The following is a 22,698-nucleotide window of genomic DNA, read 5'->3' on the forward strand; positions in this document are numbered from 1 at the left end:
AAAATGTAGACAGGCTGCGGGCTCACAGAATGGCAACAACGACCATCATGCGCCAGCCCTTAGATGTGTTCGCAAATCTAAGAAGCATTGACATTCCGTTTTGCCGAGAATAACTTGGCGACCTCATAGAACATGTCCTCGACAGGAGGCATGGCATATACGGGTGCGGAATCCAGCAATTCTGCGAGCTTCTGAGGCGGCACGACCACGGGATAAGCATCACTCATATCTGCGTCTTCCTCGGGTCCATCCAGTTCCATCTCATCATCGCTTGCGTCTTCCGCGTCGTTGAATAGGGCAAGCGGTTTCGACTCGTTCTGCTGCACCGTATCCTCCACTTTGTCCAAGTCGATATCCGCGAGTGGTTGAGCGAGCGTTACCGACCCTGTCTGGCTGCGCTGATTCACGGACCACAACTGAGCAGCAGCGTCGAGGATGACGAAACCGCCGGAACCAGGCGCCGTCATCAGCGACACGATTGGGAATGAGAATTTCACCAATGTTTCGGGCTCGCTCTGATCGAGACCGAATGTAGCCAGCTCCGAGCGAATCGTGCCATGTTTGCCAGGCCGAGACATCACAACGGCAAATTTCTCCGATGTGTAGTCAACGGCAAGTTGGGGAATCAGCAGAGTGGATTTCGCAGAACCATCATCCAGGCTAAGTCGTATACCATAGCTCAACTCATCCAAGACAACGTTGTATACTACCAAATCTTCACTAAGCACGATCAGTTGGGATGATAAGATTCTCACGGCATGGATGTCACCGCGGCTGAACCCATCCATAGAATCCATCACTCTCCCTGATTCTGCATCGATCAGGTAAACTGCAGAGTCTGTACCATTACGGAAAGCACACGCTACAGTAGACCCATCGAGAGAGAATGAAAGAGCTCCGCTTCGTGCTGGTAAATCGTTGGGGCCATTTGTAGTAACCCCTACGGGCTTCGTCTCATGCAGATGGACTGTATGGAGGCAGGTCCACTGCTCTAATTGTCGGCCGGCCTGGTTCTTGACGACAAGCCCATCACGCTCCCCTCATCACGGGTTGCCAAAACCTCACAACCCCGTCCTCACCGAGAGTTGCAAATCGATGTGAGCTCGGATCGGCTGACAAATCCAGGATGTGTTCACTTCGCCCCGTGAAGTGAGGGCCGTTGATGCGGGAAACGAGTTCAAACACATTGTCTTCTTTGCCATGCATCCAAAACTTGAGGTGTACCTCTCGTCGTTCGGCGGATGCCGCGTCAAGCACTGAGACATCTCTGGAGGGTGGTAGCCATTCGTCGACAGTAGCGAGCCACTTGCCGTCGAAAGAGGATTCGAGGTGGGTAACCCGAGGCTCGGTTAGCGGCTGGCCCTTAGGCGTTATATTTACGTCCGTAGGATGTGTTCGGGTCAAAGGCTGTTTTGCAATTCCTTGTACCGTGCTCATCTCCACCGTCTGCAGCATGGGTATCGAGGTTGGGGCTCCAGTGTCGACTATCTGCTGGCCATTCGCAACGCCTAACAGTAGATGGCTTGGGTGAGCCGGGTCAATTGCTGCGGGTATCCTCATAAATTCGGATCGAAGCCTCTGGTTGCCTACACGAGTAACAATGTTGTCTTTGGAAGGAGGCGGGGGAGTAACAAGAGTCTGAATGCCAGACACGTACGTGATAGGCTTCATCTCCGCAGTGGAAAGGATCATAGCAGAGTTGTCATCCAAGTGAACAACATACGACGATCCTTTGGTTGACACCACGATATTCTCGATAGATCCCGCCAAATGAGGCAGAGGGTCCCTCTTGTTTGTATCGAGCTGCCACTGGATAAGAACCGACTCGGAACCACCAGATATGATGTAATTGCCTAGGAGATCCTGTTAGAGTTGTAGAAGCTACAATGAATGTGAGAGACTCACCATCACGCGACCATTTCACGGCATGCACTGCCTTTCGATGCCAGTGAAGTCTTCGCGGCTGAAGCGACTTGGTGATATTTGTAGCTTTGTGAAGCAATCGTAGCTGAGGCAGAATATCGTTGTAGTAGAAGATCCCTCCACGGGCACAGCCCACCACAACGTCGAGGACAAGCTGGTCGCCCATCTCAATTTGGGATTGTTTCGTCAAATGAACACGCTGCGCGACTCGTAGATCCAGGCAGGTGATGTCGTCGCTGCAGTCCATAATGAACACTTCGTACCAAACATCCGAGAAGGGCGAACCAGAAGGCGAGTTCAGAGTACCAATGATAATATCCTTCCCGGACGAGGCTGCCAAGACCTGGCCATCCCAAGAGAACCTCAGATTCTGGATAGGAGCTGTCCTGTCCACAACCAACTTGGTGCCCTTCAGCTGAAGGTTTTGAACGTCACAAGCCAGAAGCTGCCATTTGTCTTCCGTAGCAATAGAGGCTAGGAGGACATCCTGGGCATTGCTACCGACCTGAGTAATATCGACCTCGAGATCCACAAGGAGATCGCACTCCAGCTTAAGGCAGGCACCAGAGCCACTGCCGGTTGTCCAATCTATTTTCCATACGCGGCCTGCGGACGATGCGACCCATATCATGTTCGGGGAGGTTCGCGACAGGCGCATGGCGACAATGCTCTCATCTTCGTTCGATTTTGTCGTGACTTTGATGGGAATTTTCCGGACCAGCAGGGAATCAATTGTGCTGTAAACTTGGATAGAGGCACTATAGGCCAGGATGAGATGCCTGAATAGAATTGTCAGTCGAGGCTGTATGGGATACGGGAGTAAGAAACCCACTGTTCGTCGTCTGTCAAGATGGCATCAATATCGAGCATTCTCCCTCCAATGGGTTGCGACACCTTCCATGCTTCCGCCAATGCTCCTTCGCCTAGCTTCTTCTCAGTCTTCTCCTTTCGATGAGAACCATTTCGGGCAGGTGTTCCAGCCTCAGCCTTTGCAGGCGTTTGCACTGAAGCGGTTCCATTGCGGAGAGCATCCTTGTGTTTCAATTTCGATTTTTTGGGCGTCGATTTGCCGAAGTCATTGGCTTCCCGTTTTCTCTTGATCGCCGCCAAGGTCTCGTCCTAGGAAAAACATATTGTTAGTAGCTTGAAATGATTATACCGTTGGGATTCTAAAGAGCTACAGACATACTTCGACCATTATGGGAGCCATTGTGGGAAGGGCAGGTTGAAAATGGCGTGCCGATTACAAGGCCGTCTGGATGCACGATCTTGTCTCCAAGAGTGCAGGCCGTAAAACATTTCAGAAAAATAACTGGAGTCAAGTTGGCGATAAGCTTATCAGTGCTAGCAGGGCGGATGAGGTGGGGCAGGTACTTCTTCTTCATCAACGACATAAGGAACAGAGCAGCCAGCGTCCCCTATAATCGGTAACAGTACAGTTCACATGTGGTTGCGCAAATCTAAATCAATAGTAGCATGTTAATGTAATGTTGAAAGCGAATCTCGAATATAGGCTACGATCTTCAACTTGGACAATTGTGAATCTTTGATGTGTACTGTTTGCATTTGCTTAGGTAAGGAAGAACCCAGCAAAAAGTCGATGGTCTTTGCTTATCTTATCCTCTAAGTCGCGGTCGTTCAATACCAATGCGTAAGTCAGCCAAACTTTTACTCAGGCGCATTCTTGAAGAAAGTTGGACCTCTTTGTACGGTAAACCGCGCGAGACTCCGACCCCACGACTTTCGCCCTTACGTATCGCAACCACTTTCTATCGATTTGAATCGTCAAGATGATTATCCCCATCCGTTGTTTCTCTTGCGGCAAGGTAGGACCGACCATCCAAAGACACAGCAACCTCAGACGTTTTGACTGATCACAATGCGACTAGGTCACGGGCGACCTGTGGGAGCGCTACCTGAAGCTCATCGATGAGGGCACCCCGGATGGGTAGGTCAAAGCAGCCCTCTCTCGACTCAGCCTTCTACTAACAGGTCATAACAGTGATGCCATGGACCAACTTGGCCTGAAGCGATACTGCTGCCGCCGCATGATTATGACCCACGTTGATCTGATCGAGAAACTTCTCAAGTGCGTTCACGCCCTCTTCCAGCAGAATGAGCCGACGCGACTGGCCTCATTAGGATATTGTCTTTGGTGGAACGATGGGCGCTGACATTCATCAAAACAGATACACCCCGGACGGCCGAAACGAGAAGAAGATTCAACTTGCTCAGGTTTAAAATGGATAAGGGGCTCAACAGATACAAAACAAAAATGTTGCCTGCTCGTAGGCATCTCTGCATTATTAGGCGTTTGGACAAGCGATTTGCATTATGGTCTACGGACTTTGGGACAGGCAAAGAAGACATACACATCCTTTCGCAATTACGAAATAGACGCGGTGCCAACGAAACCCATCAATGTGAGGACCTATCTTGAAGGCTGGATGTTTACTCCACACCAAATCTCCCCCTTCGGGCTTGACTTAGACTACCTTCAAGACCGAGGTCAAAGAAAGGGCCGGCCATAGCCACACCCCTGACTCCCTTACTACGGCAGTGATAGAGATGGGTTTCCCATAGCTGGCCTAGTGCATGGAAACAGGGATAAATCAAAGAGTACATTGATCTTTGGCCACTGGGTCGCAGGAATGGTTGCTGATGCTACCGTCATGTGACTCAAATCTGGAGCGAGGAGTGCATCTTGCCTCGTCACACAGGTATCTTGGATTGCGTGTCTATGCATAGATCTTCAAGTTGTCGTGCTTTCACCGCCTCTTGTTAGCAGGTGTGTTGCCTATAATAGTGGTCGGTACCAAACGTCTGGGTCAGGCATATCAATGTGATGGATGAGTGGTGGAAGGGGCATGCTGAAGGGCGGAGCTTGTTGCCGTTTTTACGACTGACTGTGTTACAATCTCGGCAGAACTCTTCCTAGACGTGCAGGTTTGTTGGTGAGCCCGGGCCGACCTCTTATACCCGAATGGCGATTAGTACCGTCACAATCACAGCGGTATCTAACCAGCAGCTCAACGGATATTTCCTCTTTTGTTTCGTCGTGCATAATGATTGCCTGGATCCTACCTGGTGCGGAGACCACCATCCATGAAGCCAAACTACTTACTCTGTCTTCGGAGAATTATCACTTTGTAACCTTTTGTATGCATACTAATAGCCGCCTGCTTATTCAACTACTAAATATCCTTGTGAATCATTCAGCACTTCGTTTTGCAGGCAGTGATCATGCTATACCTACTTGGGATACAACAAAGATTGATCGGTTCCAAGCAGTTATCCTCCTCGCCTTTCAATGCCTCCAAACTTATCATAGAACAGCCACTTGAGAAAGAACGGATGGGGCTGTGATAATTTTCTGCCGAGAGGGATCGTTGTGGCAAAGAACAACATCCATATGATATTGAGCTTCAAAATCGCCATTTATCCTTGCTTGTCTGTCAGTTGCATCGCTTGATAAGGGGGCCCGTGTTTCCCGTGGTTGCTACCAACAGTTTGAAGGTGGTAATATACTCGGCACTCAGCTAACCAGCCTCGCCGTTCTCCAAAATCGCAATATATAGCATGAGCAGGAATATCGATTTGATGCCTGTCAATTACTCACACTCTACTAGCGATGGGCTGTTATGCAATAAATGGGCCTCTAGGAGAGGATGTCACCGATAATACCAGAGTACCAGCATATTTCCTCATAGACTCGGAACCGTCGCTTAGCAGCATAGATCAATGCATGTCTGACAACATCAAGATCCCAGGGGGCCGAGTTTTGTTGCTAGTTCCAACACACATACACAGGCAGACGTGTTATGCTGGCGGCCAACTCGGAGCTAGTAGTGATAAAAAGGCGGTTCACTAATACAGCCTGCGGTCTCTAATAGGACACACGCCCCGAGATGCGGCGCATTTGCCTTGTTGGCGACGTAGCACGGCGCCTATGCACGTCTGAGGAGCGGAGGCACCCCTTTCGCAGCTAGTCTTTCTGGAAGAATACAATACCCCAGCCGCGTCAGAAGCCCCAGGAGTCCATGATCCCCATGTCGGCAGACACACTGCAAAAATGGCTTGATTTCAAAAGAAGCAAACACTCATTTCTAGCCAGGGCATATCTCGGCGATCAATCCATTCAAAATCTGTCCGTATTGGGTGTAGTAGAAGTCTGGGTGGCCACCATCTTTTTGGAAGATAGATGGAAGGAAAACGAGTTTCCATCCTAAGTTGCTAGCTTCCATGACCCCCGACTCAATCATAATGCAGATTTGCAATTGCCGTCCTCAGCCTTACTGGATCACCCAAAGCTTGGGTGGCTTCTCCAACATGAGTGGTTGAGTGACTGGCATGGAACTCCTGGCCAGCGTTTTGTCGGTGTGAGTCCAAATCAGCTCATGTCTACCCCTCCAGCTTGTTCTTTGTCAGCTCTAACATCATCTGCGATAGCCAATGGACGACCTGGGGCCAGTCCTTGGCGGTAGGTGGGACAGCTGGATCGGCAGCGAATAGTTCATCGATGTCTTTGTTCCCCCTAGCCTTGCTAGCCATTTAGCTTACGATTTTAGGACTTTACTCTCCGTTACGACGCTGGATTATCAGCATGAAGACTGGCTGCACAGTACTTCTCTGTTGAGATGGTATACCGTCCAACATAATGTGTGTTGCCGGTACATAGCTCTTTGTCTGTTACCAACATCACCCCCAACACGAATTCTTTCTTTTTCCTCGATGGCGCTGGTGGCGGTCCAAGTTGTCGCAGCTTACTTCAGCTTGGACCCTTTATGGCTGTCCCGCACGCGGGAGGACGCTAAGGCTAGACTGGGTTCTAAAATAGGCTGTGAGCTCACTAAGGTAGCTAAACCAGATCTTCGGATTCCGGAAAGCTGCGAAATTGGGGGGTGAGTGAGGGGAACTCGCTCCCTCCAATCCTGCTCCGGCAGCCGGTCGTTGTCGGTAAAATGTAGGCATGCCGAGTCAGAATGTGACTTCCTACCCAGATTCGCCGTGCCCTGCTGCCTTGGAACTTGGCAATTGAAAGCCAGGAGTCAGTCATACTAGTAACCCCAAGGCAAGGGCGGGCGAGCGGGCGTATATCGGCTTGACGAACATTGACTCAGCTACATATCTTCCGGGTTGAGCACGAATATAGGTGCAAGGTCGGCGAAGACGATCCTTACGAGCCGGGCATAACCGTTGCAGTCGGTTCGTGCCACCGCTTTGGGGGAACGAGATGGTGTAGTTGGGGACGCGCATCTCGCAGCAACAACAGTGCTATCATGGCATATAGCCATTGGTCCTTTGGCCTCTGATTTGTACGTACATACTATACATGCCCCAACCCTGAAACAATTCTGCCCCGGCAGGCTGGTTAGCATGGCTCCAAGGGCTAACTTGCATGGACAGCGTCCGGATTTCTCGAGCCCAAATTCGGGACCAGGGTCGGTGATGGGAATGCATGCGTGTGACTCGCCGGTTGAAGCGAGCCACAGCTACTAAGCGCCGAGGCCCTGCCCACTCCATGCAGCTCATCCACTCAACGTCCTCGCCCATCCTCCGTCAGATCTGCCTGCTGCTCTCTGACTGGCCGGGCTTGCTGGTTGATTGTTGCGCCCAAGAACATTTGCATCTGCAAGCTCGTGAGCGACCGCACCGCATTATCTCTAGTTTTGGAAAATCTCCAAGCTCCAACTAGGCTGTCCCCTACTGCCTACTGTCATTTCAAGAGAGGCGGCCTCTCATCAGGTCTCTCGTCTCCTTTCCGGTCCGCCAAAGCTTTCGCGGGTCGATTGATTGATTTTCAGTTTGCTGTATGTAGTTTAGAGCTTCAGCACTAGCACTCTGGAGGGGCGGCCAACAACCATCCATATTCTTCGCAAGGCTTGCTGTCACATCGGCTATACAGGCGTGTCATCGGCCTCGACAACATTCCCAATAGCTCACTCACACGCGACTCCCGTCAGATCCCACTCCCCACGCGGTGGATATCTTTACTGGGTGGAGCAACACCTGGTGACCCCTCCTTGAACCCGTCACGATTGAACGCTCGATGTAAGTTGCTTTGCTGCCTGCCTTCCCTCCGAGCGCGCCTACCGGGAGGAACCCGGGACCATAGCTCGACCCAGCACTTGACTATAGAGTTTGCGCATTCTCGATACTAGTTGAGCCATCCGGCCCGAAGCAAGACCTATGCACTGACTGCGACATAGGCTGACTCGATCGCTTCTGCCCAACTGGAGCTGTCTGAACCGCAGTCGGACGCCATAGCTTTAACTAATACGCATCCCATCACTCCGCCATCACTCTGTCCACCGTCTCCGTCGACCAAACTTCGCAGGACCTTCTCCTCCCACGACCGCCTGACCAGACCAAGCGCAAGGCATAGCCGATGATTCTGCCTGCCGGGCCGTAATTCAGCAATAGCCCAGATATAAGCGCGCTGTATGGGGCTCTCGGCCATCTCTTTGGTTCAAGAGACGCGGTCCACCGGAAGCAGGTGGCTTATACGTTGATTCATACGAGGTCGACTTAGCAAGCGATCCAACGCATCTTGCCCGACAATAGCCATGGCTCTCGAGGCTCCCTTGAAATCAACGACTGGGAATATTTCAGCTGCGTTCTCGCCTCTTCACGAGTATCCGATATCCTCGCCCGAGTCGCCCACTCTTCACTCACACTTTCGCACAATGTAGGTTACCAGAATGGTGGTTACGACATGCCAACTGCTGATGTCACTTTGGCTAGGTCGTCCGTCGGTTCTGTCGAGTCAAATTCTCTTCGCCCATCCTCCATTGCTCGCGCCTCGTCAGCCAACAACCATTTGATGAGTCCTAGCGATATCGTGGGCCCTTCTCCGGTAACGTCGGTGGGCACAGAAGTTACCGAGATAGAGGATGAAGCATCTGACGATGCTAAACTTGAGTCAGCATCGGAGCACTCTGAACCACAGCCTCAGGTAAGACCCTTGGCTCCACTGTCTACTTTGGATGGTGTCACTGACTAACTCCAAGAAGCTGTTGATGTTACGAACCAACATATCAGACCAAGTTCGGCAGTCTCTGAGTGAAGAGGCAGTTTCAGTTATACATGCGCCAGAGAGCTTTCAGAGCTGGGTTAGTAGTTCCAAGGCAAGACAATGAATGAGCCATTCGCGCTAACTGCAAGACCCAGACATCCTCCGACACAGCTATTCCACAGACTGATGCGACCCAGGAGAAATCATCGCCTAAGAGCTCGCCGAAACCCGAGAATATCAGTGTTCTACCACTGAATGACAGCTCTTCAAAGGTATGCATGCCATATTCCCCAAAACGCGAGATATGCTAAATTTGGAAGGCAAAATCCCCCGGCTTACCTACACCACCGCCCATATCGACAAATGTCGGGTCTGCACGATTCAGTCTGGAGAGCGCCACTCCTAGAGCCCAGAATCTCCAAGAAGTGCAGAGTTCCCTTAGTGATGCATCCAGGATCCGTTCAAGCAGCACTAGCAGTCTCGAGCGTATGTCTCATGCACTTTCTTTTCATCGCGTCCCAGATACTTACTCGCGAAGCAGTCATCCCAGAGTCAAGAGAGCCAGAGACCGATGCAGAGCCCGAAACCGAGGCTGATTATGAGGACGAATTTGTCACCCCCAGCGGTGACGAGGATATGGATATCAGATCGCTCAAGACAGCTCTAGCAGAATGCTGGACACTGTGTAATACACTGGCTACTCTCAGCACCCACCATCGTCAACGTGTTTTCATCACTTCAGGAACCCCAGACGACCACGAGAGAGCATGGAAATGCTGCTGGAAACTTTGCCAACGACTGTACGACAATCGGGACGAGGACGATACTTCCTTCAACGTCAGAGTCAACCTTGACCTTTGTCGAGACTTTTGCCAAGCCCTATTTGATGTAAGGCAACGGAAGGACGAAACTGCAGACTCCGTGTTACGTGTGAGCTTTGAGCTTAATAACCAGTATGTTGAATAATTCCATAACGAGTTGGCCGGCCATCAAGGAACGCACTAACATCGCCACTAGTCTGTATAGCGCTCAGGATAATCGCAACCTACCAGAGGCGTTCCGTGAAAGAACTCTGGACTTTTATATTACGCTATGCCATCGACTAATGAAACAGCGCAATGAGCTTGCGGAGGAGACAGACTCGCTACTCCGTGCTTGTTGGTCGCTCGCAGAGATGCTATTTAGCATTCGCCAAAACAAGAGAGACGGGAAGGTGCCAGATGAGGAGTTGCTGGGCTCGGCCGTTCAAGCATGCTGGGAATTATGCGACATTTTCAGGGAAGGCTGGACACAGATACGACCAGATAGGGGGTACTCCGCGACCAAGTCAGACCAATTTCTTTAACTACCAGCCGACTAGCGACCGCGAACAAGACGGCAGAGCAAGCCGGACATCGAATCGTTCTAAGCGAGAAAGCTTGAAGAGTGCTTCCCAGGACAAACCAAGGAAACCTCCGCCGGTACCCGAAACACCAGTGACCGAATTCGAAGATACGCCCATCTCACCTGATCAATCACCGCAAGTTCCGAATATTATGGTTTTCGGCACGGAGAACAACCGCAGTGGTGGGCGATGGTCCAGTAGTGCGTCAAACCTATCAAGCTACTCCCAGAGTAGTCAGAGGACGTCTAGCACCGCAACCACTGCGACTTCAGCAGAAGACGTCAACATCTCACGGCTGAAGATGCTGGTTGTGAAGGCAGCGATGAACGTCGGATTTTCTCGGGATGATGGAGCCAAGTCCCATAATGGAGCTGCCACGCTACAAGCCTTCGTCAAGTCGTTGCCTACTGGTTCATTCGGATCTTTACCTACACATACCACATTGCTACAGAACTACAAAAATCTTGTAGTTGCCGACTCGTCGTTTCGACAAGCATCAACCTTGCCATCCAGGGGGAAGCGGGTAACAGCCAACGATATGGCGAAGAGTATAGCCTGGATGACCCACCGCTCGGCCCAATACAGCTTCCTGAGGGAGCTGTTCAAGTTGGTCTTCGGTTTCCAGATGGATGAGGCTGAAACGAGAAAGAATGTCAGTATATCGGTCTAGGAATCCTGATACACACACGCACACCTCAGTTTCATCTGAAAAGAAAGATGGCGGCAACAACTATTACCACGAGAGATACCTCCGCATGTCCAATACGTTGGATGACAGCCAACAAACACTTCTGTCAACACTTGATTTTTGTCTGTTCGTTCCAGCCCTCCCTGCTGAAGATACCCTTATGGATGGATTTTATGGCGCATTGGAATGTGTGGTTTGGGTAGACTTTTGTAAGCAGTGCGTTTCGTCGGTTTGTCATGGTTACTACGCTAGATCAACAAGACGTCGGTTGTCTGATCTGTGAACAACATATACACTACTGTATTTGCATGGCCACCATATCCCGAAGTTTGCAGCACGGCCGTTATTTTGAATAATATACCCCTTAATTGGATGATTCCTTGCCCGTGAGCCTCTTGAAGATTACGATTACGGGGGTTCGGTTCAAATATAAACCTCGTTCGCCAAGAACTGAACCGCGTTCTACGATATACCTATTCCGTTTCGCTGCTGGTTGGTGTGTGCTAACCAATGATTAACCATTGCTATGCTAATTAGCATATCCAGTTTGCATCTAGCAAGCTTACTCGAGACGTAAGCATCGTTACATGCAGGAAAGCTAACCAAGAAGTATAGTATATAGCATATCTCAAACCTCCACGTCGCACTGCTCCATCGCAGTGTTCTCGTCCCCGGCGGTCGAAGGCTCGGGCTCATCGGAGTGAGCGGGTTTCTCGTGCTCGTGCTCATGTTGTTGCTGCTGCTCTTTTTGGTTGGTACGTTGGCCCCCTTGGGCAAGCCCCGCCCACTCAGCTCGCGAGATTTCCTCGAGCTTGATGCACATGTGCGAGGCCATGGCTTGGTGGAGGTCGTGCATGGTACCGAAGTGGACGCCGCCATCCGGGTCATGTCGGTGCTTTGCTTGGATCTGTGCGAAAAGGTAGGAGTTAGTGCGACAGGAAAGGGTATAGGAAATGGGGAGATGGCCTGGTGCGTGAATACTTACGGAGCACCCATGGTGGCTGGTGCTGTGCCAGCCAACCGTTTCTTCTCCTTCGGGGACTGATCGTGGGAGAGCATGACCCAGTCTCCCGAGGAGCTACCTTCTGCCAGGGAGTTGTCCTGGGCGGATGGGAATAGGAGGGATCTTACCGGGGGTTCGGCCGTCTTCTCGTTGGCAGACCCAGAGGAAAGGTTCGGAATTCCTTCGAGATCCGGTATTGTCAACTGAGCAGTCACATCCGAAGTGACACTGGCGCCGCCAACAGGGGTTGTCGCCGAGCGCATGTCGGCCGCACTCTTCTGGGCCACTAGCGAAGAACCCTTGCCTGGCTCACTCCAGGCGGCGTCTTTTTGGACCGAAATGGGAACGTCGGTCATGATCACATTGCGCCCGAGGCCGTTTCTCTGAAGGCCATAGGGAGGACGAGCAGCACCAAACGCAACACTGCGAGGATCAGCGCCCCTCGACATGCCCGCTACCGATGTGCCTATAGTCGTGGCTGCATCAAAGATACCAGAGGCAGCCGGCCCATTCGAAAAAGAACTGCTGAAGTTGCTGAGGCCTTGGGTCACTGTAGGCGCCGGCTCCGAGGCTAATCGCGCTGGGAAGCCAGCAGATTGTTGCGTGCTCGCTGGCATCTGGTTCGAACCGGCGCTTGGAAGGGGGCGCATCGAGGGGCGGCCGAACCCTCTCTGAGACAGACTGGCGCCAGCCAATATGCGGGCAGACGGAATGTCGTCTGTCGCAGGGGAGGGCCTCATCACTCTGTTGACCAGAGGTACTCTGTAGATGCGCGATCAGTCACGTGTCAAGGTCAAGGGTCCGAACAGGGTGAAAACGTGGGAATGATGGGGGATAGGCTGGCTGCAAGTTTGCAAGAATCTGAGGGTCGCATAACACTCATGTTACTTGGGGAAGGGATCTCGAGACTTACCCAAATTCGGCGTCCTCCCCGTATGCCGACTTCAGGTATTTGACCTGAGATACGCCAAACCTGTGGTCCCCGAAGGCCTGTCGATACGCCTGCACAATCTCCGGTGCCTTCTTGCCATCGATCCAGGCGTCCAGAACGAACTGGATTTGCTCGTTCGTGTACGATCGTGTTCCTCCCATCTTTCGCTAGTTGCGACTTTTTCTTCGTTCTCTGCGGTCTCGAGTGCAGGCTATCTAGCACCGTTTCGGCCGCTGTCGTTGTCTTCCTCTGGTGGCGGCTAAGACTTGGTATAGTGTAGTGGTGTTGTTGGTGATGGTGTACTGTTGTATCTAAGCAATGATCTAGAGGAAGAAGGGTCTCTAGGAGCAGAAGAGGGGCGTGGTATTTATAGGTGGACCAGGAAGGGTGAATGTAATAGCCTGTTGCGCAACTGAAGGTCAGTAAGTACCGTATTCACTTGAGACGAGTCGTTCGTGACCAGACAAGGCGGGAACTGTACACATCCCAGTCAACTCGGCAATGAGTTGTCCGCTCTGCTATAGCCACACCGGTCGAATAGTATCGACTCGTAATTGCCAGCTGAGGCGAGTACTATTCACCTCAGCCACTGCACATTGTGAGAGAAAGCGAGGGAGAAAGGAGAGAAGGAGGTAAATGGGCATCTGCGGACCGCTGCGATGACTCCATGGGCATACTATCTGAAGGCCCTTGGTGGAATACAAGGTCGGGCTGTTCGCTGGTGCTCGTCAATAGGCATCGCTGGGCCCTGACGACCCAATATGCCGCCGTGGGCACTGCCAGTATACCCGCCAGCGCTATCCTACTGAGGCCGATAGCTTTGGTTAACGATACCGCTGTGTGCTCATCTCAGTCATCAGCTTTACTATATTTCCCGTCCACTATAAGGGGATAGTGGATTATAGTAAATCAATGCACACAGGCACGTGCTACCTAGTAACATCTCGCCATTATCGTCATGTGGTAAGTGGTTCTTATGGCTCGTAAGCCATTGTATACCATTGAAACTACTGGGCCGTTCTGTGAATTGCGATATTGCGTTTCACTTGACTAGTACTTGGCCAGCCAAGTTGATGTGAATATGATAGTGAATATGACATACCTTGAGAAGGAAAGATTCCTGTTCGTTCATGAGAAATTGTATCAACCAGGATACTCTGGGAGTGACAATGTCCTTCGGCCGGGAAGAGTGCCTGACAATTTCCATTGCTGTTGGCTGCGCTAGAGACATACTAAGCCCCCGTTGCTGCCAGCCATTCCCTGCAGCCCGTCCGCATCGGGGGCGACGATGGGCTGTGAACGGAAGGAGTAACAATGGGCACTGCTGGTGCTGGTGCGTTCAATGCGAAGGCAGACGTTTCTAAGCATCGCGTTTCTTTCAGTTGCGTTCTTCGACCACATTCGAGCCAAAGGGGTTGTATAGCTGTTGATAGCGTAGAACTGACAAGCGAACAGGGCCGTCTCTGACCTAGACGCAGATGGATGGTGATATCGGGTCGGGGCACCTTAAACGATAGGAATATGACGACAGCGATGTTGGGAGGCGAATATGGGTATGGTGACATAATATGTGACGGCTTGTGTTTTAAACTAGATATTGAAGTAAGTGATGGTGATTGGAGGGAAAGGAAAGATAGAAGACGGTCTATGGACTTTGCCAATCACAGCTCAGTCCATTTTTCCCTTCTTTACCATAGTGTAGGAGAACCCATATGCTTTCAAGTGATCTACCTTGGAGTAGCAGCTTTCCTACTGCGAGAAACTGGTGTTGGTCAAAGATAATAAAGAAATGTTGTGAATAGTGAAGTGTAAGGAAAGAAAAGAGAGCTCACCGAGACCATTGCCGCATTTCCATGCCTCCCCAGGTCAATTGCCTACTTGGCACCACTGATCTAAGGCTTGCCGTTTAGCATATCGCTACAATCAGAATTACCTGGAGAATCAGATGTCAATAGACGTTACGTTCGAGTGACGGAAATACTCGATTTAACGGTTAAAAGCTGCCTAACGTGATGCTGGCCACGGACCTCATGAGTTGGCCGTCAACGAACCGTCGAATTACCAGTACATGTAAGGTACAGTCAGAACCTTGAATATATACGTGATTAACCATGCTATTTCGGTAGCAGGAGGGAAATCTCTAGGTTCTGGTCGATCTGTTTCGTCTACATACACCAATACTTGTCTTGACTACAGACAGTCGGGACGTTATTAAGGAGTGACCGATACAATGTGAGATATCGGTTCGGTATCTGTTTATGTCAAAGCCAAAGTAAATCAGACTTATAACATAGATTGGATTCGTCTATATCTACCAGACCCCCTCTTCTACCCCGCGTATACCGGGGGCTCTCATCGTGTTAGCAGGGATAATGGGAGACGGCACTGAGGCTCACTCTTGCAATGCCGCGATACCTAGGGTTCCGTAATGGCTTAAGTACAGTTGTGCGCCTCCCGGAGTTTGTCTCTTCCTCCATTGGACTCTTAGGCACTCCGCCGACAGAGAAAGAACTTCCATATCAGTTAGTCCAGCAAGTCATCAGATCGGCCAAGAAACCACACCGCAGTAGAACAGCTAGCACCGCAAATGCATAGGAGGGAGGAAGAAGACTACAAAATCATCGTTCTCTAATTCAGAACGTCACAGCTCTATCCATGTCTAACCGTCTATGCAGCTGAAGTCTCAGGCTATCTAAACGCCACGCTCTACTCTACTCTATGTCTCTAAGTTTCACGAAAGTCACAACCGTCCGGTAATCAGCATCTTTCTACGCTGGCTTGGAAGGATCCCCTGCATTCAATCTGATGTCAGCAAAATGCGTTCAACATGAAGCATGCTGCCTCCCGAAGATACCCCACCAGCATTCGAGCTGGGCAGATTCATCGTTCTCGTCCCAGTCGTCCTGGCAAGGTAAAATATCTTCTTCCAAACACACCACTGGGCTGTCGCCTTGCGCCAAGAGAGCCCGGAGAGCAGGTAGGAGCTTTGCCGTCGCAGCGTCTCTTTGAGGTACCATGATGACTATTCTGGCATCGTTATCAAGGGCCAGATGATCCTTAATAGCCGACGTGAGTAGCATAGGATGGTCATCGTCATACAAGGGATCAGCTGCAAGCATTATCTGTAGATGTTTGGTGAGTAGCGTTCACTTAGACTGGGCGACTACGATCTAACCTTGAACTGGTTCTTCTTCACGAAGAGCTGGCCATCATCTTCGCCTGATCCACCCCAAGTCAGTGCATCTGCTTCAACTCTACCCCCGCGGGCTTCGATCAAGGCACGGTTTGCGCTGACGTTGAAGGCAAGGTTGGGAACGATAGTTGGAAGGTCACTGAGTGCCACTCCCGTCTGCCAGATCGCGGCTGCCGCCAAACCGAGGAGACCCGTTCCTGACCCGAGCTCCAACACGTTGAGCTGGGACTCGGCGGCTGACTCGGAGAGTAGATGAGATAGTGGTCCGGCGGCGATCCGGCTCAGCTGTTGTGCGAGGACGTACGAGGAACCCCATGTCTTCAAGCCCAGCGCATCTCCTGTGATCGGGGGTTCGCGGATTGTCAGTTCAAAAGGCGGGTAAGCTGCGTCTTCGAAGGGCCATCTCCGAGTGATCTCGCCCATTCCGGCTCTGCCACACCGCTCCGACAAGCGCCGACTGGCCTCTCCCCACAAGACCTCCTTTTGGTCTTCGTCGTCGATCCATTTGAGGCTGCTTGAGATGATAGTACCCAGATAAGCTGCCACTTCGCGGCGAAAGGCGGCAGAGTTCTCATGGTCTTCCAGGCCGATCTTGCGTGACGAACTGGGGTTCCAAACGGGTGGATCGACTCGCAACTTCTGTAGACAAGCCAATAAGTCCTCGAAGGGTGGTCTTTGCCATACTTGGGGGTAATCGGCCGGAGATGTCTGCATTTTTGCGTAATTGGTATTATATCTGCCCTGTAAAACACGCACGCGGAGAAGCGAAGAAAGGAGACAGGAGAGTTTGGGTGGAAAGAAAGGAGAAGCAAAGGAGAAAGCAGCGCAAACGGACGGGAGAGTTGATTTACCTACTGGTGGACAGGGCGAGGTCTAGAACAACTGCCATTCTGGATGGATACCGGCTTAGCGTGTCAGATTGACTCAATCCTAGGGTATTCCGAAGCACAGGCAAGTGGAAGTGGCGGCGCCGACTTGCTCGGGAGGAAGCCATAAGCTGCTATAGGCAGGTACGGGTACGAAGGTACCTAGGGAAAATAACACCATAACACCCTAAGGGTCCACTGATACCGGGCTCGCCCCCAATCAGGCGCTCTGATTGGCCAGCTAGCCGGTATCCACTTCTGACTCCCGCAGCAGTGCTCCATGCAATTTTGACCTCAAATATCGAATTTTGGGTGCCTCTTGTTCTTCCTTCTTTCCTTTTCCTTCCCCAAGCATCGTCCTCATCAACGCTGCGTTTCTATGCCACAAACACAGAGAGGCTGCGCAAGCAGCTTCTCGGTCTGGCATTCCTTCTTCTGGGGGGGTTTGCCGCACTTTACCATTTTGCATATGAGAAATTCGGAGTAATCTTCACCTTCTTGCCCGTCACCCGCCCAGCGTGGGATTTGACGTGGTCTGTCCGTAAGGACCTGGCTTGACTTTTCAAGTCTAGAATGGGCATCAGAAAACAGGGCTCCGGCACCCTTGTGCATATCCGCAAGGAGAAGACAAGGGGCGACCGCTGTTCCCTATGGGAGAGCTGTTCTGAAGATTGTGTGTACAAAATCACTTGAGTCCAATACGCAGCGTGGGTGGCAGTCTTTCCTTCGGGGGGACCATGCGCCTACAATTCGATTCTGATTACTCTGATGAGGACGATGCTTCACCATTCCTTTTCTTCTAGGTACGTGGTACAAGATCACCCTTCCTTTCCCATGTTCCAGGATACTGCTAATGTCGGAAAACACAAAACTCCCTCTTCAAGTCATTCGTCAACACCCAGTTGCACCCCACAGTCCCGTCCAACCCCGCCTTCGTGATGGGTTGGTACTGCATCGGTGGCATGCGCTTCTCGTTCAGCTGCCATAGTTGTTGTTTTCCTGAGATTGGTCTTGGTCTTGTGAGCCGGCTTCAGACTTCTCGATGTGGTAGAGAGCACTCGAGCTTGGATCTGTCAGCTTCTTAATTGATTCCAATTCTTCCACCAAGTTCTTGTGAGCGGATACAGATGTGCTAGCCTGTTCTGTAAGATGTCGGAATCGATCCCCAGCCTGTCGAAGCTTCTCGAGGAGTGTAGTTCGGCTGTCATATTGATGCTCGTCCGTTACGAGTTCAACAAGGAGTAGCCGCGCCGCCCGGTCCATCCTGTCGAGGCAATGGGCCAACTTGGCTTTCTGTGCAGCAGGTTGTTTGCCTTCGTTTTCATTTGGCTTGTCCTTCTGGAACCTCTTCACCTTCAGCTTCCAGATCTGTTCGAGCAGATTGGTATGCTGAACGTAGCCTCTGATTGGTTTTGTATCATCTTCGTATCCCGTGAGCAGTTCTTCGTATGATTTCAAACTAGCCTCGGTCTGGTCGTAGAGTTGACGGGCAGCTTGATAGACCTCCAGCTCGGGTGAATGGGCGTTGGTCGTATCGGCTTGCGTCTTGGCGGCACCGCCTTTCACGCCGTCCTTCTTGACAATAGTAAGATTTTGGCCTACTCCTGCGAATTCACCAGAGGAAGCAAAGGGATGAAGGACGTAATGGGTTCCATTGGGGCCCACACATATGCCGTTATAGGCTGGGTGCTGGCTGAAAGGCATCGTGGCCATGACGTGGTGACTGCTACTTGGGCTATAAAACGTGCCATGCTGCGAGTGAGTGAACTGGGCTGGGTCCATGCCTTGAGGTCGCTGCTGCTTTTTGGCCATCTTGCCTGCCTCTTCTTCAGCTCAGGGTCGAGCCTAGAAATGGACTTGGACGTAGGGAGTGATAGCTGTGTAAGATGATTACTTGTGAATGTTGCTAGTCTCAACGTCACCAGAGCGTTTTGTATCTCATACTGTTCATTTTATGTTACGGCATCCACCGTCCAAAGCGGTCTGCTACTCTTTAACAACTATCTGTTGCTGTTGTCATCCTTTGCCCGACAAACGAGACTGCATTCTGTTCTATTGGGGTTTGTTCCATCGCAATGCGTATGTATGGGTGTTTGGAGATATCCATGGACCTATTCCAAACTAGATGAACAAGCACTGATGCTTGGCCTCTTGGCCGTCTCCCGGCACGCTTCGGCCCCTTCTCCTCATACATGGTCTTCTGAAGCAAGCAAGCCAGATAGCCACGGGCCGAAGTCTCCATCTAAAGCCCACGTGCTTGGTTGCGCAGGCGAGAAGCGGCCACACGCTACGCCATCACTTTGTATCTTCTCTGGCACCGTAAGTCGTGGTACTTGGTCCTGTATCTCACAGATGTACCTCCCGTCGACGACGATAAGGGAGCAGAGAGGGGAGTGGGGGACCAACACACCACACAGCAGTATGCTTACACGAAACAGACTCCCAACCCTGGTGGTGGCCAAATCAAGCAACTGCCACCATGCAAATACGGCAAAGGGGATGGATGCATTGCCATGGCCTTCCTCTAGCTTGGCTTGGTGTATCCAGCTAGACGGCGTGCATGCCAGACGTGGAGAGTTTGTAATGCATTCCGCATACCACATAGCAAGCAAGCGAATCCCCACAAGGTTCTCATCGCTGCGCAACTACTAGAAGCAAACCAAATGGAAGCAATGTGGGCGGGGTTATTTATAGGACTGGGCATCATCATGGCTCCTTAAGCGCCACTCTGGGCATGCCACACTGGCTAAGCGCGTCCTGCATATCGGCAATGGAGGTGCTCACTCGCACTATTTTCATGTGCATGTGCATGTGCATGCGCGCCTGCAGGAAAAGCAGGCGCAAGATACCCGCTTGGCCGATTGCTACCAGACATCCATTCTGCATTTCCTCTCCCCCAGGATGAAGCAGGACAGGATTCGTATCCATGCCTGATTATGCTTTTGTTTGCTGACGGGGCCCGGTCCTGAGAAGACGGCCGCGCTGGTATGTCGCCGTCCAACAATACTTCGTTACTGCCAGACCGTTGCGTAGCCAGTCAGATGCAACGGCAAACTTGCATATGCTCCAATAACTTACACCTTCTTCTCCATGTCTGCCTGCTATAACTGGTCAATCCAACCCCAAAAGCCCCCCCACCCACACCGGTTTGCTTGAGCATCTCCTCCTGCCTCCTGCCTCTCTCTTGGCTTCTTGTCGAAAGCTAAGCGCCCAACCAACCAAGTCGATCCGGTGTTGTTCTGCCTTGCGTGCGATGAGGAAGCTGGGACCTGCATCGTCTGATCATCAACGAAAGCCATGTGCATGTGCATGTGCATGTGCATGCAGCCCCTCCCCCGTCATTCTTGGCATTTCTTCTGTGCGTAGCCCCGCGTGGCCCGCGTGGTGCGTGGGTTGAAACGACGACGGCCTCTTCTTTTCGTCCGTTCTTTACCCTTGCTTCTCACCAAACCCCTGCCGAACCTTGTTCTGTGTTGGTTGCGCTCGCTGCCCGCCGCGACATGCAGGCAGGAAGACAGGGCGCCGCGGGTGGCTTCCCGTTTCCGGCGGAGAGATGGCAACCGGCAGCTACTCTTCTGCATTACTCAAGTGAAGTAAGCTCGGCCAGTTAGATATAGCCACAACCTCGATATCGACCTCGGGCTCGCGCAACAAAGATAACCGTGTCAGCCAGTGCCCTGGTCCAGGTCCCTGCGGCTGCAAGCCGTCCATAGTCGGGGGCGCTTGCGCTCCTCTCGGTGTGTGCAGGTAGCCGTGGGTTCGTGTGGGAGTGTGTATGGCTACCGAACTGTCGGAACCAACCACTGGCTCTGATAGGAAGGTGGCCATCATGTACGCCAGGTATGCGGACTGCGTAGTTGGGGGCGTGGGATTGCTAACCTCGATGGGTAAGGGCGGTAGCGCAGCACCATTCCACATATAACGCGCACATCGCGCATATAACCGGCTCGATGGGGGAGTATGAGAATGCGAGCGAGTATCAAGTAAAGTGTCCCTCCCAGGGGGAGATGCTCTGGACGCCTTTCTCACTGCCGTCGGCTCCGTTCGCCGGCCGGCCATCATCCTCGGGACCCATGTGGGATGGAGCGGATGCGGGTACGGGTAAGGACATTAGTCGTCTATCCACCTGCCTTCTTCCCTGTAGCGGAATCCCGCAGCAGAAGCATCGTGCGTCTTGCCGTGACTAGGTCGTCCAGTGACTACCGATCCCCCGTATACACGCCTATGCTTGATCTGCTCTCTCGCTTGCTAAGCAGGAGACACAGCAAGACAGAGAGACCTAGCCGGCTGCACTTCTCCCTGACATCCAGTTTATCCTTGAGGCGCAGTGCCACCCATGCTCGACCTCTCAAGAATGTTGTATGCTGCAACTGCTTCCATTGCTGTAAGTCAGTATTTATCCCTCTTGCCCGGATGGCGACCCGGTTAGCGGGCACTTATTGCCCCGAGCTCTCATCCGGCTTCCTCCCCATGCTATGTAAGTGTAGCGTGAGCAAATCCGGTGTACGGATTTCGGTTCGTTTTCGAGCCTGTGTAACATACATACCGACGTTATTGCCCACTTTGTGTGATAAGTGATGAATGTCCTACAACCGAATATGCGGGATGCGGCAGCAGATGGATCTGCGCGAACTGCCTTTCAGCAGTAGCAGCAGCAGCAGGACAGGACAGCAGCAGGGCAGCCCGCAGTTCGCATGCAGGGTCGCGCGCGTTCGTCCCTCCACCGCCGTATCCGCGTCCAAAAGACCTAGAAGGATTCGAGACATCCCCCTCCCTCTGCCCCTTTCATGATCCCTCAGGACCGCTGCGTAGTACAGCACAGAACTATAATGATTTCAAGAATCTGTCATGCAACATAAGCTATCGTGAAGAACCTATTTCCAACAGACACCCACAGCCTCCGTACGTAATCTATCTTGTACAACAGCATGACGTCACGCAGTGCGCCCACGTTTCTTCGGGCCTGCTCACTTGAAACCAACTTGGTTCCGTCGGTTGACAAGCACGAGACCGAGTCCAAGACACTGAGCGAACACAGCATACGTCAGCACATGCAGGACTATCTTCATCACACGACATGGCATTCCATTCACGGTATTCCGAAATTGTGCTGCGAGCTGTATATCATCTCTCGTATTGCAATTACATCAAAGAATTACTTGCTACGTAGATCTCGGCAAATTCAGCCGGCAATGCCATACTGTCAAGTGCCACTTGCAGCAGGGGGCGAGAACAAAAAGAGATATGTAGGCGAGGCTTTCTTTGTCTCCCTCATGTTTCGTTTGACTTTGACTTCCGCAACGCGTGTGGCCTTTGTCTTCTATACCCGGGCATGTACCCATCTTCGCGTCAAGTCGTGCAGGAACCACTTTGATGCAAAAAGCTGGTTCCCGCATGTTTTCCATTCCAGATCCTGTATCCTTGGTTGATAATGCAAATGGTAGTAGACACACTTCAAGGGAAAAAACGAAATAAGATAAAGAGAGAGAAAGCAGGTACGCCTGGAGTATATGAAATGGTAAGAAAAAAGAGAAAAAAAGGCCATTCGCTGTTCCATGTAGGTGTTACGCCATGACTCCTGTGCTCGAGATTGCCAGATGTCGTTCCGAGTGTCCATTCCAGTCCAAAAGAAAACATCAAAATCAGGTAAATATGCTTGGCCTTTCTCTCGCTAGATGCAGAATTTGATCTGCCG

The 22,698-nt window shown here is 51.6% G+C and overlaps 7 protein-coding genes across 7 annotated transcripts; 3 read left to right on the forward strand and 4 right to left on the reverse strand.

Annotated features, from left to right (window-relative positions):
- Nucleotides 1-77: 77 nt before the first annotated feature.
- On the reverse strand, nt 78-3,133 carry PG998_010885 (uncharacterized protein; the record flags this gene model as incomplete). Its single annotated transcript, XM_066877701.1, has 5 exons — nt 78-1,034; nt 1,066-1,853; nt 1,906-2,702; nt 2,756-3,042; nt 3,113-3,133. 5 exons carry the CDS (start codon nt 3,131-3,133, stop codon nt 78-80), a joined length of 2,850 nt encoding a protein of 949 aa, XP_066726755.1.
- Nucleotides 3,134-3,713: 580 nt separating this feature from the next.
- Nucleotides 3,714-4,097, forward strand: PG998_010886 (DNA-directed RNA polymerases I/II/III subunit 10; the record flags this gene model as incomplete). The annotated part of the gene is made up of 3 exons (XM_066877702.1): nt 3,714-3,749; nt 3,813-3,871; nt 3,926-4,097. 3 exons carry the CDS (start codon nt 3,714-3,716, stop codon nt 4,095-4,097), a joined length of 267 nt encoding a protein of 88 aa, XP_066726756.1.
- A 4,392-nt stretch (nt 4,098-8,489) lies between these two features.
- Nucleotides 8,490-10,992, forward strand: PG998_010887 (uncharacterized protein; the record flags this gene model as incomplete). Its single annotated transcript, XM_066877703.1, has 8 exons — nt 8,490-8,611; nt 8,668-8,878; nt 8,934-9,035; nt 9,094-9,210; nt 9,259-9,424; nt 9,480-9,891; nt 9,956-10,249; nt 10,299-10,992. The coding sequence occupies 8 exons, from the start codon at nt 8,490-8,492 to the stop codon at nt 10,990-10,992; spliced, it is 2,118 nt and encodes a 705-aa protein (XP_066726757.1).
- Nucleotides 10,993-11,638: 646 nt separating this feature from the next.
- PG998_010888 (uncharacterized protein) lies at nt 11,639-13,105 on the reverse strand (the record flags this gene model as incomplete). Its single annotated transcript, XM_066877704.1, has 4 exons — nt 11,639-11,917; nt 11,996-12,088; nt 12,142-12,775; nt 12,927-13,105. 4 exons carry the CDS (start codon nt 13,103-13,105, stop codon nt 11,639-11,641), a joined length of 1,185 nt encoding a protein of 394 aa, XP_066726758.1.
- Nucleotides 13,106-15,766: 2,661 nt separating this feature from the next.
- Nucleotides 15,767-16,851, reverse strand: PG998_010889 (uncharacterized protein; the record flags this gene model as incomplete). The annotated part of the gene is made up of 2 exons (XM_066877705.1): nt 15,767-16,066; nt 16,120-16,851. The coding sequence occupies 2 exons, from the start codon at nt 16,849-16,851 to the stop codon at nt 15,767-15,769; spliced, it is 1,032 nt and encodes a 343-aa protein (XP_066726759.1).
- A 1,127-nt stretch (nt 16,852-17,978) lies between these two features.
- Nucleotides 17,979-18,815, reverse strand: PG998_010890 (uncharacterized protein; the record flags this gene model as incomplete). Its single annotated transcript, XM_066877706.1, has 1 exon — nt 17,979-18,815. The coding sequence occupies one exon, from the start codon at nt 18,813-18,815 to the stop codon at nt 17,979-17,981; it is 837 nt and encodes a 278-aa protein (XP_066726760.1).
- A 263-nt stretch (nt 18,816-19,078) lies between these two features.
- Nucleotides 19,079-19,531, forward strand: PG998_010891 (uncharacterized protein; the record flags this gene model as incomplete). Its single annotated transcript, XM_066877707.1, has 3 exons — nt 19,079-19,082; nt 19,129-19,322; nt 19,442-19,531. The coding sequence occupies 3 exons, from the start codon at nt 19,079-19,081 to the stop codon at nt 19,529-19,531; spliced, it is 288 nt and encodes a 95-aa protein (XP_066726761.1).
- Between the last annotated feature and the right edge of the window lie 3,167 nt (nt 19,532-22,698).

Source organism: Apiospora kogelbergensis, assembly GCF_038363985.1.
Source record: "Apiospora kogelbergensis strain CBS 113332 chromosome Unknown utg000007l_segment0_segment0, whole genome shotgun sequence".
Classification (NCBI taxonomy): domain Eukaryota; kingdom Fungi; phylum Ascomycota; class Sordariomycetes; order Amphisphaeriales; family Apiosporaceae; genus Apiospora; species Apiospora kogelbergensis.